General features: G+C 27.0%; 1 protein-coding gene across 1 annotated transcript; it reads right to left on the bottom strand.

The window, feature by feature from the left end:
* Positions 1–9,030: 9,030 nt before the first annotated feature.
* LOC129618728 (uncharacterized) lies at positions 9,031–16,164 on the bottom strand. The gene is made up of 6 exons (XM_055533678.1): positions 15,961–16,164; positions 13,889–14,692; positions 12,987–13,832; positions 10,630–12,932; positions 9,434–10,406; positions 9,031–9,255 (listed from the first exon to the last, which is right to left on the bottom strand). Exons 1-6 carry the CDS (start codon positions 15,995–15,997, stop codon positions 9,191–9,193), a joined length of 5,028 nt encoding a protein of 1,675 aa, XP_055389653.1. The 5' UTR covers positions 15,998–16,164; the 3' UTR covers positions 9,031–9,190.
* Between the last annotated feature and the right edge of the window lie 1,664 nt (positions 16,165–17,828).

The following is a 17,828-nucleotide window of genomic DNA, read 5'->3' as shown; positions in this document are numbered from 1 at the left end:
TTTATTTTGCTAATAATGAGTATTGCTTATTTGCAGGTCTAAATGGATTTTGGTTAATAACAAGCCCATTTACATTTTCTCATTCGACCTCTTCTGTAAATAAACTTTACCCACCAACACATAATTTTTTTATTGTAACAAATTATTGTAAAATTTGTAACAAAAACAGAAAAAAAATACAAAAAGTTCATCGATACTAAAACAGAAAGACGGCTATCATAATTAATTATTTATTGTGAAAATTAAAATTTTTTTAAAAAAAATTTAGGATAATTACGTAACTTAAAAATGTGAATAAAATTATGTCAAAAATTTTGTTATTTTGTTGTGATTAGCCATTCGTTAAACGAAAAAAGAAGAGTGGAAAACAAAAAATTTTTGTAACAAAAAAAATTTTGTTAATTTAAAAACCAAAGAAAAAATTTTTTTTTAAATAATTGGGAACAAAGAAGTTGTTGGCATGTGAAAGGTGCGATTTAAATTTTTTTTGTGGCTTGTTTCCACTGTCATTGGAAGAACTAAATGCAATGCTTTAGCAATATTGGTCTTACATATCCATTGTAATTTTGTTCGGGTATTGTTTTGGCATATCTTTAAAGCAAATATTTTATATTTGAAATAAATCTATAAATACAACAAGCTTAAATTTTGAAATTTGAATCGAATTTTGTACCAATAGTTCCATTTTTTAACTGAATTAACTTGCATTTGTATAAATCTATTAGATTATGGAACTTGTATGCAAAAAATTCAATGTAAATCTGAGTGTTTCATATAAAACTGCCTAAGCGATTTTAAAGCAAAATCACCATATTACAATGTTCGAATTTCCCATAGCCAAATATTTTAATCCAGTAATTATTGGCTCGATTCTAATGCGAAGCAACTCAGGAAGTTTGAACTAGTTTTACTAAATACAAGAGCTCTAAAAAAATATTTGTTTGTACAAAGTTTCAATACTGCAGGTTCTACAATTGTACCAGAACCACTTCTGCAATCACGTTCAATTTAAACAAACGAGTTCCGGCATTTACTAAAATAAATCATTTATGAAAATTTGGTGAGGTTAGCTCAATTAGTTTTCAAGTTATTGGTGGAACGGACGAACAAGCGGACAAACATGGGCAAATCGGCTGATCAAAACATAAACATATGTCTATATCTCAGACCATTATATCTTAGCGTTACAAATGGTAAAGCATTACGTACGTTCATGTGGGTAAAGGTATATTCTACCAATCCAATTTTAGATAGGCTTTATGAACTTCTCTAAAAAAAGCCTTAAAATTTCAAAACTATAAAATAAAAATTCATTTATTATGAAAATTTTTAATTAATTTCTTATACATATATCTTTAATACTAGATTTTGCGCCTTGAATAGCCAAAATGGAAAAAAATTCCACATCATTGTCTAGACTTAAATCCTTCCCCTTAAATACGGTATAGTTTTTCTTTTTTATGTGCCATCACATATATGGTATTCTTTTGAACAAAAACTTTTCGCCAAAAAAAAAGAGGAAAAGTTCATTAATCTTTGAAATTTTTTTTTTAAATCTAATGAAAAACGCTCATATATAAGAACGATACGTGTGTAATAAGGAAAAATATTTAGGATATTTTTTGTTTTATTATGTTTGAAATAATTTTATCCTCAATATGTCTTTAATGTTTTAATAGCGTGTTAATCAACAATGAAATTGAACCCTTAACTATATTATGTCCATCGTATATTTTTAAAAAATTTATTAATATTGGTAATTGACCCCAAAAAAGAAAATAATGAATTCTCATCCCTGCTGTAAAATTTTGACCATATATAATTTTTTTTTGTTGTTATTTTATACATAATGTGAAAATCCATAAGGACACCAACGAACTACACTATCTGTTTTTATATATTTACGCAAAGTAAGCATTAAAAACACAAAATTTTATTTTAATTTTACCGAACATCATTAAAAATAATATAAAAGTGGTAATGTTTTGATGGCAGGCGAGTCCTTAAAAATAATTTTTTTTTTATATTAATTTATTCCTTAAATCATAATACTGAGGAGTTGTATTGGAAAAATAAAAATTTTAATGTTTTTTTTCAGTACTTGTTTTTCGTACTTAAATTTTAATAAATCCGATAAAAAGAAATTTAATGTCCTTAAAGGAAATTGAAAAGAATATGCTCTATACATCGACTCTGTGTCCCAAATACGAGAGAGAGTTATCATAAAACTGTACTAAAATATTAAATTTAAAATTTTTATTTTAATTTTTTTTATTAAAATTTATGAAGGTTCAAAGGATTATTTCAGATTTTAGAGAAAATCAATTCAAGTTACCATAATTTTGAAGACTTAACAAATAGTTTGTGCTGTTATATGTCTTCAAAATTAAGTCGGTGACGTTCTTTAAAAAAAATTTCAATATGAACTTTCGAATTTGAAATTTGTATTTGTCTTAGCCTCACTAATGTCTGCAATTCCTATTCTGAAAAAATTTTATGTATGAACTAATGAACTAAATTAGAATGACAAGTGACATTTTTATAAAAATTTAAATTAATCTAACAGTTGGCTAATAGGTGTCTGAGTAAATAATGAAAGCAATCTTAGTTATGAAATTGAATTAATATAATGAAAGTAATTAATTTAGGATTCTAATCGGCTTAATATTTTAGTACTGTGCAAAAGAACCACGGAATAGATTTTAATTAATAATATTTATTATTGAATATTTTGTAAATTTTTCGAAATTTCTAATTGCATATTCATTTAAAAAATTGTACTGATGAACTCATATCACCCTTTTGTAAATAGAAAATTTGATATTTTGATCTTAAATTTTGTATTTGTAAATTTATTTCGAAATTGATTTTGAACCAAAATCAATATGATAACAAATCAGTAGCATAAAATGAACATATGCTAAATCTAATAATCTTTAATGATGTCACGTGTTTTATACCATTAAATTCTTTATTTAATTGTGGTCACAATTTATTTGACATAAAATTTATTACCAATAATTTGTAAAGAATTTATCCATGTTTTTAGAGAATTCCTTTTAAAAATATTTTGTGAGTGAAGAAAGCATTAAGCATTGCTCTTTCAAAACAATAAAAATAAAATGTGTTTTTTTTTTTTTTTTACAAAATAACAAGGGAACAATAAAAGATTGACCAGGAAAAAATAAAAATGAAATTTTATTGAAAAATTTTACAACATTTCAATAACTTTTGTTTAAAACACACAGAAATGAATTTTTTTTTATGTTCCCACTACAGGGAAATATTTGGAAATTTAGGCAATTCATGTCCGAGAAGGTACAAAATAAATTTTTATATAACAAACTAAAGTAAAAATTTTTAAATTTTTTTGTTAAAGAATTCTAAGTAAATCGGCCAACAAATATTTTCAAGGAATAATGAAAAATTTGACAAAAATTATTATTTAACACGATAATTCAAGCACCAATTTCGCCAATCAATTGTGCGTACTAAGGTTCGATTATAGTACTAAAATTCAATAAAATTTTCTCTACTACACGTTTTTTTACACAATTTTATTGCTGGTATCCGCAAAATACTGACAAAAGTGTTGAGATTTACACAACTGAATTGAAATGTTGAATTTTTTGCAATGGGGGACGCTTGTTATGTTGAAGAATAACCGCAATAACCTTTTGCCTCAAAATCTCTTCCCTCAGTGTACGTTCTAGCTTTAAAAAAATTTCAAATTTAAAAAGATTAAAAATACAAAATAAAAATTAAATTATTTTTAAATATTTTCTTTAGAAATTTTTGTTAGAAAATCAAACGCCTCTAGAAAATCATGAGTCGCTTTAATAGATCGGTTTTTCATCAAATTGTGTTGTCTTAAGTGGATTTTTACTATACATTCATTTATTATAAATTTTAAAATTAAAATACATTAAAAATCTTTAAATATAAAATTAATTTCGAAAATATTAAACGAAAATTCTATTTTTATCAAATGTTTTGTTTTGGTAAGAAAATATGCAATCATTTGTTCCGAAAATATGTATAGAAAACGTTGACACTCTCGATACTGAGGTACTCTTACGAACAGCTAATTTTAGAAAGTTTAGGAATGAATAAAATTGCTCATTCACATTCTGTTTCCATAAAATTCTAAAAATTGAAAGGAAAACTTGTAAGGTGTCAGCTAAAAATCTGACAGAAAACCTGATTATAATCGAATAGTTTCTATTTTTTCCGTCAGATTTAATTTGATGTTAGACTTAAGTTTTACATCAGATTTTCATCAGATTCAAAGATAATTCAATGTTTAATCTGATTTCGTGTAACAGGCACCCAAATATCTATTTATATTTCTCTCAAATTTACTAAAATTACTAATTTTGAACTACAATGTTTTTTGGTAAAATATTAATTCTGCATCAAATCTTTATCCTAATCAGCAGCAATTAAAATAATTAAAAAATTGTTTCCTAAAATTTGGAATTGCGTTTATATTTTTATATCTCATTCGTTTCAGTTTGTTTTACTCTTATAAAAGAATCCGAAAATTTATAACGACTACCAAAATGTGGTTCATATGCCAAGTACAAAAATTTGTTATTTATGTTTCGTAATAATTACTTTATTTTTTGATTTTATTTATAAATTATCAATTTTATGACAACTTTTTTCATATTTCCAAAAAAAAAAGGAATAGAAGAATTGTAAAGGGTGGAAAATGCATAAATAATTTTCTATATTATTATTAGAGTAAGTGCACATCAAATTCTATAAATAATTGCATAATATCTTATGAAATTGCTTTGACTAATTGCACTTTCATGGTTTGAATCAAAAAACCATTTGATTACTTGTCGTTATAATTAATTGCCAGCATCGATTTCAAGGGGTTATCGCTTCCTTATTTATAGTTTTATTGATTTTCTGTTTAAAATATAAAAAAACTGAATGATTTATTTGTAAAATATGGGAAAATAAATAAACATGAGGCGAAATTTATAGCTTTTTTTAATAGTTTTAATTGCAAGTGCTTTGTTTCTATGTAAAAAGTAATTTAAAGAGAACTATTTATTAAATTTTTAATATGACTAGCATAATATGTTTGGAACATCCAATTCCACGTAATGTTTGTGTAGACGAATTTTTGTAATTGAAGTTTGACTCTGTTCCCCATAATAAAGTTTAGATTTTGCTTACGAATTTTAGAAGACTACTAGCACTTGCAATCGCAGATTATGCTATTTCGTTCTTAGAATCTTGTAATTGATTAAAAAAATAAAAATTTAAAAAATAATTGTATGTTACCTTAAGAAAAGTTTTAATTTTGAAATTATAAAAGCAGAATTAATTTGAAATTATTTTTAAGTACTATTTTCAGTTATTAAAGCGTTCTTCATGCGTTTATTGCAATTAATTATAAAAGTTTTAAAAATATTTCCACCTATACCTTTGAATTATTTTCAATACTTATACAAATCGCAAAAAGTACTAATTAAATTGGAAAGTATTTCCTGCAATTATGCACAAAGTACTTAATAAATTTTATATTATAAGTGATTTATAAGTATATGTGAGAATTTCGAACAACTCAAATAATGATGTAGTGTAGTTTAGTTTAACGAAAGGGTAGAATTATTTTTAATTTGATTTACTGCAAAATTCTCTTCTTGTCATCAACACTTTTATATTATATTGAAAATGAAATCCCCAGTTTTTAATAAAATAAAAACTACATTTGAATTTAATTCACATGAATGATTTTCTACAACAATTTGGTTGTACCTCTGCTTTACCAAATATAAATTTCTTTTTTCTTGCATTAATAATAAGCATTGATGAATTTACTAAAAAGTCTAGACTCTAGATGATTTTCTATAAAATTATAAACGTTTGTCGTAAAGGAAAAAAAATAGTATCGTTCCGAAATAATCATCAAAAGCAATTTTAATTCTTTGCTTCTAGTTTGTATATATAAACCGTTTGAAGGACACAAAACTTATGTATGTTTTTTTCTTACCTAGTAGATAAATTGAATAAAGTTGCTTTAGTACTATCGGCAGTAAAATTTTTGTAATTTTTATTAGATTTTTTTTTTTATTAACATTTGCTGTGCGTGCAACATACAGGGAATTTTTTTTTGTGCTATGTTGTTCATTTTGAAGAAATATAAAAAAAAATATTCAGTAAACGTTTCAGTGTATCCTTAAAGGAAACATTATTATATATATATAAATTTTCTCTTTGTTTTTTGTATCATGAAATACTGCAGTATTCGAAATTTATAAAAATAATTTTGATTTATTTATAATTTGAAAGAGACGGTTTACCCGTTGGCTCTTTATTGTCTTTAAAAATTTTATTGAAATTCCAGTGAAAATTGAAATTATTTTTGCTATTGAATTTCGAGCGATATATGTACATGTATTATTGCATCATGCTTTTGACATTTGTTTAGTTTTATAGAATTGCAAATTCTTGAAAATTATGTTAAATTGAAGCTTAAATTGGTTATGAATTTCGCTATGGAATAAATATTACTTGAAATGTTTCCCAAATTTTCATCTTCGTGGTTTAAACCGTTTGTTAAAATTCTCGTACTTGTTATGTATTTTATTAAAATATGTTACGTAAGTGGAAGTAGGGCCCAGGGAATGATTTGCTTAATGCAATATGTAATCTCCAATTTCGAATATTATTCATGAATATTTTTGAGATTCTAGATTGCATGTATGTTCAGAAAGAGGCATTTAATTTTTAATTCACTTATTAATTAAAAGGTCGAAATAAAATCTGGTTTTTTGAACATCCACACAATCATATGGAAGTAAAAAATGATAGGCAAAGAGCAGTATAAACGCCTGTAGTTTAGTTGTCTGTATTTGTTAAAAATAAAATAATCATTTATATGTATATGAATTTTTCAAGGGGGAGAGGTACAACTGTATAAATTTTATCCTTTTCAATCTTATTAAAATTTAATTATTTTTTGTTCCTTTTTATTTTATATAACAATTATTCGAATGTTACGTATAGACCTTGTTGTCCTCGGTATTTGGAAAAAAATTTATTTGGTAATGTATTGGGTGAAAAAAGTCCATATGCAGTCAGGTATGTTTAGAAAAAAAAACGAAAATGAAAAATGCAATGCAAAATTAAATTTTTTTTTCCTTTAACTATTATAGGAATAATGAATTAATGCAGGATGTATGCATACATCCTATATAGGTTAAATAAAGTATTATGAGGGTTAAACATGGTGTGCAGTAGGAAAAATTGGTGTACAGTAGTAAATTAAAAATTCAAATAAAGTAAGGATAAATTGGGAAAATATTTACAAATATCCTGTAATCGGAAAAAAATAAAGCCAGATTAGTTTGCTCACAAATTATTCGAAAGTAAATGTTTCTAATGTATGACACTGAATGCAGTTGGCATTACTTTAGATTTCTTTTGACGGCATTCCTTGTAAAAGATCGCAATTTCTAAAATATTTTTGGATTGCATTCCTTTAAAATATCTTTTAATTTAACTTTTTAAGATTTTTTTTTAATTTTCGTTCGTGTGCAATCGGAGTTTTCACCATCTTGTTTACATCATTCTGTATAAAAAAAAAAAAACAAATTATTTATTTTTCATTTGTCTTTTATTTTACATTTTATTCGTATTTATAATTTCCTTTGAACTCGCAGTGAAAAAATTGGGGAGAAACTGATTTTATTAATACCCTATAATGCGATACACTCTGTATATGTGATTTTATTCTTAAACTGTGTTTGTATTGTATAATCATTAGAATTAAAATTTGTTGCTAATGATATTGAACGTCAACGAAAAATCACCCTTATGAAAAAGTTTTACTGTTCTTTATTCTTTTTTTATATGGAATGAAAGGATAATGAACGAAAAGAGAAAAAAAAAACAATTCTTTATTTTAATAAAACAGTGCCAAAGCAGCTGCTACTGCATTTTATTCCCACGAATAGCACACGCGTCCTTTTTGTTTCGTATACTTTTATATTTTATTTAGGATATTGTGTTTTTGCTTTTTATAAAAGGATTTTTTGTTTTTGTTGTAATACGAAATATCCTGATCCATAACATTGAATTTTATACATTTTATAAAATATCAAAAAAAAATTATTTGAATTTATTTTTTTTTCATTGTACTTTACACAATTCCAGTTTCAAAATAAGTTGGTCAACAAAGCATTTGAACGAAGGAAATTTTTATGTGAAACATTTTGTGAATTACAATTTTTTGTAAAATATTTTAAAAATTTTTGTACCATTCACTTGTGTAATGCCAGAAAATAATAAAGAAAAAGTAATTAAATAAATAAAGTAAAAAAAATGAATATTTCAAGTTTTTTTGTTGGTTTGAAACGGAATTCCTGCTGATTGTTTTTATTTTTTCGCTTTCAATTTCTAAGTATTTGAGTTTTAAATAATGAAAAGATTTGCTTAGAAAATTAGTTAGTTTAATTAAATAATGGTATGTTAACAATGTACTCCAAGAAATGTTATTGAATTCAATTCAGACTTAAGTATAACTAATTATAATATTGATCCTGAGTTGACAAAACAAATGTTAAAAGTAAAGGGAGAAAAATTGAGTTAAAATTTCCTGTGTTTATACAATATTTTTATACATCTATTTCTCAGAAAATTTTCGATTCAAAATTTTATTTTATTGTTAGTATTTTCCATGGTTATTTTAGCAATATTTTCGAGAACTATTTTTGAACAGAGTTGAAAATTTCATAAATACTTTTACAAAATGTTTTTAAATAAAAGCATCCGTGTAGCAAGTATTCGACTTGGAAAGTAATGCAATCATAATATAGAACTTATTAAGGCGCATGGTTTCTGAAATCAAATTTTATGTAAATTCATTAAATGAAAGGATTTCAGGATTAAAGATTAGGGTTTTAAAAAAGTTCAGTATTTTGAAACAACATAAATAGCCTCAGATATTTTTCTATATTCTTGTATTTGGGAGCAAACTTTTAAAAGGAAAAAAAAGGATGTGCCAAATACGTTTAGCGCCAATATTTTATTATTTTATTAATTTTTGGTATATTTTTCTTTGTTTTATAAATTTGCTCAATTTACTTTCTAAAACAAATCGATTTTTTTTTATAAATATTTGACATTTTTATATTTACATCTTACAATCTAATTCATAAAAATAAATTCAAATCTCAATGGTGTATAGTTCATTGACTATTGTCGGACCACTAAGAGAATACTGTTGATATTCTAAAAAAAAGAAGAATGCAAAATAGAGAAAAACAATAAAATTACATTTTTTTCAACTATTTTAAAATTTTCATTTGCAACTCAGTTCAATACTGAGTCGTTAGTAGCATTGGCAAATGAAATTTAACAATATTGAAAAATAACATGAAAATTTTTTTTTCAAAAAATAGGCATTTACCTTCATCATCCAACGAGTAAAAGGTTTCATCCTTCTTAATATCAGCAAGTTTTATTCTTGTAGTAGAATAACAATGTCCTTCATCTTTACCAGTAGTGGTGGTAGTAGCTATCTGGTTAACATCTGGTTGGGTATTAGAATTCGTATTTGTTGGAGCTGTTGTTGCACTTTTTACTTGCGGTTCGTTGTTGTTATTAATCATAGTAATAGAATTTGTTTTAGGATTATCGGTTTCTTTTGTTACCAAGTTTGAATTAATATCATTTCCAATTATTTCTGTTGTTGTTGTTTTTGTGGTTGATATTTCATTTCGTTCTTGTGTATAAAATGGTTTTTGGATTGTTGGCATCTGGTCTTTTTGCTGTTTGCTTTCTTCTAAATGTTGTTGTTCAAATAATTTTTGCTTCTGGTACTCTTGTTGTAATTGATGTTGTTGTTGATGTAAAAGTATTTTAGCTGTTGAAGATTTTCCTATAGAAATATCAGCATTTATATTACGTACACTGTCTGATAAGGATGACGTTATTATTTTCGATGATTCTGATAATGAATTTGAATTTTCATCTTCGGTTTTGTCAGCTTTTAATTTTGCTTCATATTGTTGTTTTGCCTGAATTGCTTTCAAAGTAGCCAGTGATGTTAAATGTACATCTGCACTTGGAATTGCTTCTTTTTTATTACTATTATTACTAAAACTATTAAAATCTTGAATTTTTTCATACACATCACCAACGGAAGCCTCAGAACCATCTTCAACTTCTAAGCTGGTAGTCTGTTTAGTAAGTTTTACCTTACGTGGAACTATAGGCGGTGGTATCGGTGATTCTTTTCGTGCTCTTAATGGTGGTGGAGGTGGCGGAGTTTCTGTTCTTATGGTTTGTTTTTCGGCATTTTTTGTTATAACAAAATCTTTTGACGTTACATTATCAACAACAAAGGTTTCAGATTCATTATCTTGTATCACAGTAGTTACCTGAATTATAAATTATATGAGAAAATATTATTCATTTAAGTATTTTTAATATTGGAATTTTGTTTTTGTAGGTTGGGAAGATTTTGGTGGGTTGCTAGATCATATGATCATTTTAAATTTCTATTCTACGGTAATTGTCGTTAAATTACTATTTATATTTGAAGAGCTCAGATTATAAGTAGTAGGAAGTATCATTAAACTATAAGTATCCTGTATAATATACCTGCACTTTTTCATATTTACGAAAACTCATTCTTTCAGGTGGTCTTGGTGGCAAATTTGAACCTTCAAATTTGGATCGTAACATATTTACATCAATATTTTTATTAAGATCTTCAGCATCTTTTTCATCAGAGAACTGTCGTCTTAACGAAGCCTGTTTAACAACAGGTCTTGTAGGTTTCGTCTTTTCTGAAATATGTGGTATACTTGTTGCTATTTTATTTTCCGTATTTAATAATTTGATATCATTCATATCGTCCTCATCATCAGAATCATCATTTTCTTGCTCATGCATTAGAAAATCAGAACTTTTTTCTAAACTTGGTGACATAGATTTGTATTCTCTAATAATATTGCTAGTGTTATTATTCTCGCATTTTTTCTTGATATTTGCACTAAATAGTGCTTGATCTTTTTCAATTACAATTGGGATAACTGGTACATTTTTCAACGCCTCATCAAAGTCATTAAATACTTCTTCGTTATTATTGAAAATGTCAACACTACTCCACTTTTTGACAATTTCCGATCCACTTTGTGATGTTTCCTCATTTTTGCCTCCAATTTTATTTATTCCAACTATAGGGCTTCTTGGAAGAATGTCTTTTGCGATTTCAGCGGTCTGTATTTGTGGTTTATCCATTGAAGGTTTTCGACTATGTCGTGGTCTTGGTATTGCACTTGCATTTGCTTCAATTTTATCGTTTTGTGAATGTATTTTGGCGGTCGGTGGAATCAAACTGGGAATCGATGTCTCCGCAGTTACTGTTTTTGGAGTTGGTGTAGTTCGTTTTAGTGCTGGCGGAGACTGTACCGGTGTTGAGTACGGCGGTGTAGATGAAGATTCTAATTGTAATTCTACCACATCCAAACTATTAGTAGCTGAGGATGGTGATTCTAAGATAACCTGCAATGCATCTGGTTTGAAATTGAATTTGTGTGGTATGTTCATTTCGGGGTTTAGCTCTATAGCATCTTCAAATTCCAGTGGTATATCTGGAAATATTTTTGTTGTCATGTCCAAAAGTGGAGGTGAGCAAGAAGGTAGTGGTGGTGGGGTTTCTTTTGGTGGTGCTATAGACGGTGATGGAGTTCTTCTCTGTGGCATTGATGGTGATAAAGAAAATGGTTGAGTATTTGACTGGTAATCTCGTCTACCCAAAATGGGTGATTCCATTGGGGAATTCAAAGACGCACTTGCTAAATCATGGAAACCAGCAGATTTTATTAAATTAGATCTCGGTGGAATCGGAGAATTATCTAAAATGTCATCCGTTTTAAAACGTATTGGAGATGATGATCTTGGTCTTTCAAAGTATTCTGGTACAGGCGTCTCTGTTCTTGATTGAGCAGGAGTAGGGATTCTCAGATTTTGAGTTGGATTTTTTAGAGTTTCAGTAGGAATTGGACTTCTTCTTGGTGCAATGTTTGGTGCTGATAACATTTCCATTTCCCTTGGAACTTGAAATGGACTGGGAGATCTAGGTCTCGTGTTACCAATAGTATTTTCTTCAATTTGCAATGTCATAAATGCTGGCATTGGACCACTTAAAATTATGACTGTTGGTTCGCTACTTACATAGGTTTCAGAATCTGGTGCATTGTCATGTGCCAAAAATCCTGGTGTTGTAATTGATTCTTCCGAGCCTGAAGAAAAGTCTGCTCCGGATATAGTTTTATTCGTTTGCCATGTAGCCGTAGGTGGTGGTGGATTAAAGTTAGTGCATTTTGAATTCTTCTCCATTTCTTCAATGGCTCGTTTTGTTTCTTCATCAACATCGTCTAACGCATTTAAAAATTCATTAGCCAAATTAGCTGGATTGATAAGTAATTTATCAGTCTTTCCAGGAAGTTTTTCCGGTTCATTCACATCAATTGAAGATTTTTTAGTTGACTTGAATTTTTCGACTTTACTCTTTGCTTTATTAAGTAGACTAACTTTCTTAGGAGATTCTTGTTTTGGTGCTTTATTATCATCCACATTATGAAGATTGTCTGATGATTTAGCTAATTCATCTACTTGAACTTTTCTTTTAATAGACTTTTTCCAGAATGGCGCTTTTTGCTCGTCGGTTTCTTCAGTATTATCTTCATTAGAAATTGAAGTTTGCTTAGAAATTTGCCTCTTAAATAGATTTCCAAAGCCTTTTTTAGCTCCCTGTTGCTGTTCAGTTTGTCGTGGTTCATCGTCTGTGGTGCTTTCAGCAGAAACTTCTCTATCTAATTGTCTTTTCTTTAGTACTTTTGAAAGAGATTTTTTTAATTCCGCAAGTTGTGATGCTTCCGCAGTTTCCTTTTCGCTTTCTGGATAAAATTTTTGTTAGTAATAAGCAATTATCATTTATAAATTTAAATTACCTTTAACAGCTTCACTATCATTATTTTCATTGTTATCTGCCTTGTTAATGGGGAATGGTTCATTTCGTCGTATTTCTCTACGACGACGAACTTTCCACATTTCAATATATTTCAGATTCTTCCTACCATAACCAAGTTTTTCTATTTCTTCTATAGATTTTACTTTCTCAGATATTTCATCTGCAAGATCTTCCGGCACGCAAGATGGTTGATTATTTTCGTTATCATTTTTGATGAAATTTTTCAGTTTGCCTGTGTTATCCATTATCTTATTAAATTGCTTTTTAAACACGCATCCTTCCCCATAATCTGGTAAAGGTTGAATCTTAGGCTCAGATTTTGTTCTATTTCCACCTAGCTTTTGTATTCTCTGTACCGCAGATGGTTTTGGTGCCACTGATTCATCGTTTTCATCAACAGAATTATTCGTTTGGAATTTTTTAAACATGCCTGTTAGAGTTTTACGAAAGTCTGGTGAACTATCTAAAGTGTTTGGATCGACAGGATTTTTAAAATCTTCTTCAGTTGCTTTAATACGAATAGGTCGTTTTAGTTCCCACATTCCTCGATTTTTTTTGTCCGATCCATTTCTAGAGCGAATTGAACCAGGATTACTTGTTATCGATTTTCTTGATTTTGTTGAAGACGGCCTTTCCTTCCGATATTTTCTGGTTGAATTTTTTTTGTTTTTATTTGTCGTCTCTTCGAAGTCGTTCATATTAACTGATTCGAAAGATTCTTGATTTTCTTGCACAAAAACTTTTCGTTTCGCCAGTGGAGCTGTTATTGGAATTTCTTCATGCTCTACACATTGCTGTTGTTTTTTCATTTCCTCAACAAAATTTTCTAGAAAGAATACATTTTCATTTAAATACAACAGATTTGATTTTTATTAAATTTACCTTTTTGAATTTGTTTTTCGTTTATAGGACTAACAATTTTCACTGTTCCTCTCTCTGGGGCTGGTGGAATTGGTGGCATTTTTAGTGCTGCTTTTGGTTTGGGTAATGGTGATGGATCAGATCCTGAAGGTAAACTATTAATACTGAGGTCGAAATTAGACACTTCTGATATTCTTCTCTTTCTATTGTATAAATCTTGACTTGCATCCATTCCACTACCAAATCCTGATTCATCATGATTGTATGTACGGTTGTCAAATCCATTATCTTGCTGATAGCCTTGTAAATACGTATTTACTTCAATTTCCGTTTTTCGGACAACAGTTTTCTTTGAAAACAAATTACTTAGTTTGAACTCAGACAATTCCTTGTATTGTCTCGTTAATTTTTCAGTAAAACGGGTTTTATTACCATTTTCATTAGGAGAATTTGGAGATGCCGGTTGGGAATGTTGTTGCTGCGATTGTTGATTATCATTTTTCATACCAATTTCACTAAGATTGTTATTAGAACTAGAATCACTGAAACGAATACGTCGTCGTCCTCCTATTGGTGAACGACCAATAAATTCTTCAGGTATATTGAAATTCGATTGTTGAGCACCATCAACTAATGAAGATATTGTACCAATATGAGTTGGTGTTAAATCTACGGCACCACTTGGTGATGGTAATTGTAATGTACAAGTTTTCGGTTGATGATTATCCTCTAATTGTGTTGATAAATTATCGCGAGAATTACTGAATATTTTGCGTGATTTTAGTTTCGATAATTTTGGCACATTTGATATCTGAGGTAGTTTACCTGTTAATAAACAATTGCAAATTTGAAATTGAAAAATTTTAAAATCGAAAGATAAAATTTTATTTAAAATTAAATTTTAGGAAAACTCGAAATAAAGAAAAATATAATTAAAGACATTGAAAAATATTTATTTAAGCAATGATTCCTTTTTTAAAAATATTCGAAATTCTATTAACACAATTCATACAATAACCAATATATTATTTATAATAATCAATTAATAATTGTTATCTTGCAAAATTTCTTAATAATATTAAAATTAAATTTTTAGCTTTCTTCGAAATAGCTAAACGTACTAGTGGCTCATTTGGGCAATTTTCGCAACATGCTTTTCTTAATTGTAACTATTTGGTAATTTTTTTATCAAAATTAATAATTTTATATTTCTGGGCAAGTAGTAAAATTTTTTCTTGATTTCTTTAGATAATTTTTAGTTTTAATTTCAACATTATAAAAGTTTATTATCTGGATTCATATCTGGAACTGAATTTGTAGTTGAGGCTTCTTATAAATAAATTATTTTAAAACATGAAAATCAATAACACCAAGAAATCGTATAAATTCACGCCTTTGTATTTTTGATATTTTCAAAAAATTTCCTTGTGCGTTAATTACATTATTAATTTACTCATTTTATATTTAATTACATTTTCTGGAAATTTTATTTCATTTTGTGTTTTAAATTGCATTCGTATAATATTTATTTTAAGTTTGTTTTAAATAAGAAAAAAAATAACAAAAAATTAATAATATTGTACTTGGTTTATTATTGTTATTATTGATTTTTATACTGCGAAATAGATTGACCTTCCGACAATATTAAACATTCTTTATAAACATTACACTATAAATTTGAATTTTGGCTTCATTGCGGACATTTCATTAATTATGTTACGATATCATTCACAAATTTTAACACGATTGACAAGGTTATCGAAACTAGAAAATTTTCACCTGTAATCATGTAATTTGTAACACGATAAATGTTGAAACATTATTAAATTTTGAACTAATTAAAAATTTTTTTAATATTTATTGAAATACTTCTTTTATTTATATTTTGTCTTGTAACACATTTAAATTATATCCTATGAGGACATTATTGAGTAATTTTTATTACCCTTTTTTATAAGTCCCTAAATTTATGCAATTTTTTACATTTATATCACAAAATTTTTATTTTAATTTTCTTTAATTTTTTTTGATTCTTAAGTCAAAGAGACGTTAAATTTTTAAAAAAATAATATATTGTAAAACCTTATTACTACCTTTTATGGTATCCATATTACGATGGAAAAAATCCATTTTTGGAGTTCGTTTATGGGACTTTTACAAAAAAAAATCTAAAATTAATCCAATTAGGTTTGATTTTTGTTTTTATTTTATTTGATATTAAATCTCATGTCATTAAAATTCAGTTAATTAATTAAAATCTGCAAAAACTTCTTTATTTCAACTTTCTTTACTTAATAATTTTTAAAAATTTTGAAATTCAGGTACATAACTCTCGTTGCGTATTCATAAAACCGCAGTTTTTATTTAAAAAAAAAAACAGAAAAAAAAGGATATTTAATGTTTTTGCCTTTTTTTGCCAACTTTTTGCTCCTATAACGTAAAATGGTTTTTCTAAAACTGAAAATTTTTATTGGAAAAAAATGCTGACCACTAATCAAATTAGTTGAAAAACAAGGTGTTTAATGACTATTTAACTATATATAGAAATATTTTTTATATACTTACACATATAAGCAAACAAATATATTTGTAGGCAATTTAAATCTAAATAATTGTTGTTTTTTCTTGTTTCTTTTTAAAATTTCTTTGTTCGTCAAAGGGGAGCTGATTTTGCCCTCCTCGTTGAAAAATGTATAAGGCATAAAATAAAATCTATAATACGATAACTGTTATTTTGCATTTATATTTCTCTATTTAAATTTCGTTACATATAAAACAATATTGTGTTTAAAAATGGAAAACTAAAATGTGCTAATTTTTACTTGATAATTCGCCTGTTTATAAAAATTATTCAGGGTGACATTGTTCACGGTAATTGTAAAATTATAACTGAAAACCAAATGTAATTCCGTTTAATTCTTATATGAAAAGAATATACTCGTTCTCACTTATGGCATCGTCATATTGGTTTCAAAGTCAGCATAGTGTCTTTATATAAAACCTACGAATGGTGGTTTTATTTTCATTAAGCAACAAAATTGTCAATTAAGCAATTATTCAATTCTATTGAAAATTTTAATAAAAATTTTCTTTAAAAATGTTAAAGCCTGCATTTTTATGACAAATGTAGTGCTTTGCACGTTGTTCTCTCCACATTTTTGATTGTGACTACTTGAGAATTGCAATAGTGTTCTATAATTCACAATTCGTAATGCGGTCAATTTTTTTTTTTTTTGTTTTTAGATTACAATCAAAGTATTTTCACATAGGGCTTTAAAGAAAACACAAAAAAAAAAGCAAAGCAATTTTTTTTCCATTTTCATTCTTAATTTTTGAATTCTTGTTATGCAACGTCCTCATAACAGTTTCTTTTTACTGTTGTCTCAGTAAAGCGTTTTAAAAGTATTACGGCGCATATTATAATTATACTAAGAGAAAAAGAATAGAAAAAATCAAATAAAGTTCAATTTTTAGAAATATACGTACATTTTATTCTTAAACCCACAACAAACGGCTTTATTAAAATGTTGCATTAAAGTTTGTATGTTTCTATAGGTATGTATTTTTAATTTAATGTTGTTTTCTATATAATAATTCTAACGAGGTAAAAAATATAAAAGTATATTTAGTATTAAAGTGTACGCAAATTGTTAAAAGAAAGAAGCTGAGAAGAATATAAGCTTTGCATATGTGGTGGCAGTGAAAGTATTGAACATTTTTCTCCATGATTAATTTAATGCAAAATACTAAAATAAGATTATTTTGAAATAGCAAGAAAATACGAAGACAAACATATTAAATGTCAATAAAATATTCATACGTACGTAGTATATTAAAATTAATCTAAAAATTTGGATTTCTTCGAACTCGAATCAAAGTTTTTAAGCATAAGAAATCAATCAAATTAATTTTCATAATGAGTCGTTTTACAGTTAAACGATTTTTTCTGTAACTCATATTT

The sequence above is a fragment of the Condylostylus longicornis genome, unplaced genomic scaffold, assembly GCF_029603195.1.
Source record: "Condylostylus longicornis isolate FDR11 unplaced genomic scaffold, ASM2960319v2 ptg000010l, whole genome shotgun sequence".
Lineage (NCBI taxonomy): Eukaryota > Metazoa > Arthropoda > Insecta > Diptera > Dolichopodidae > Condylostylus > Condylostylus longicornis.
The sequence above is the reverse complement of the archived record's forward strand: the minus strand, read 5'-3'. Positions and strand labels throughout refer to the sequence as shown.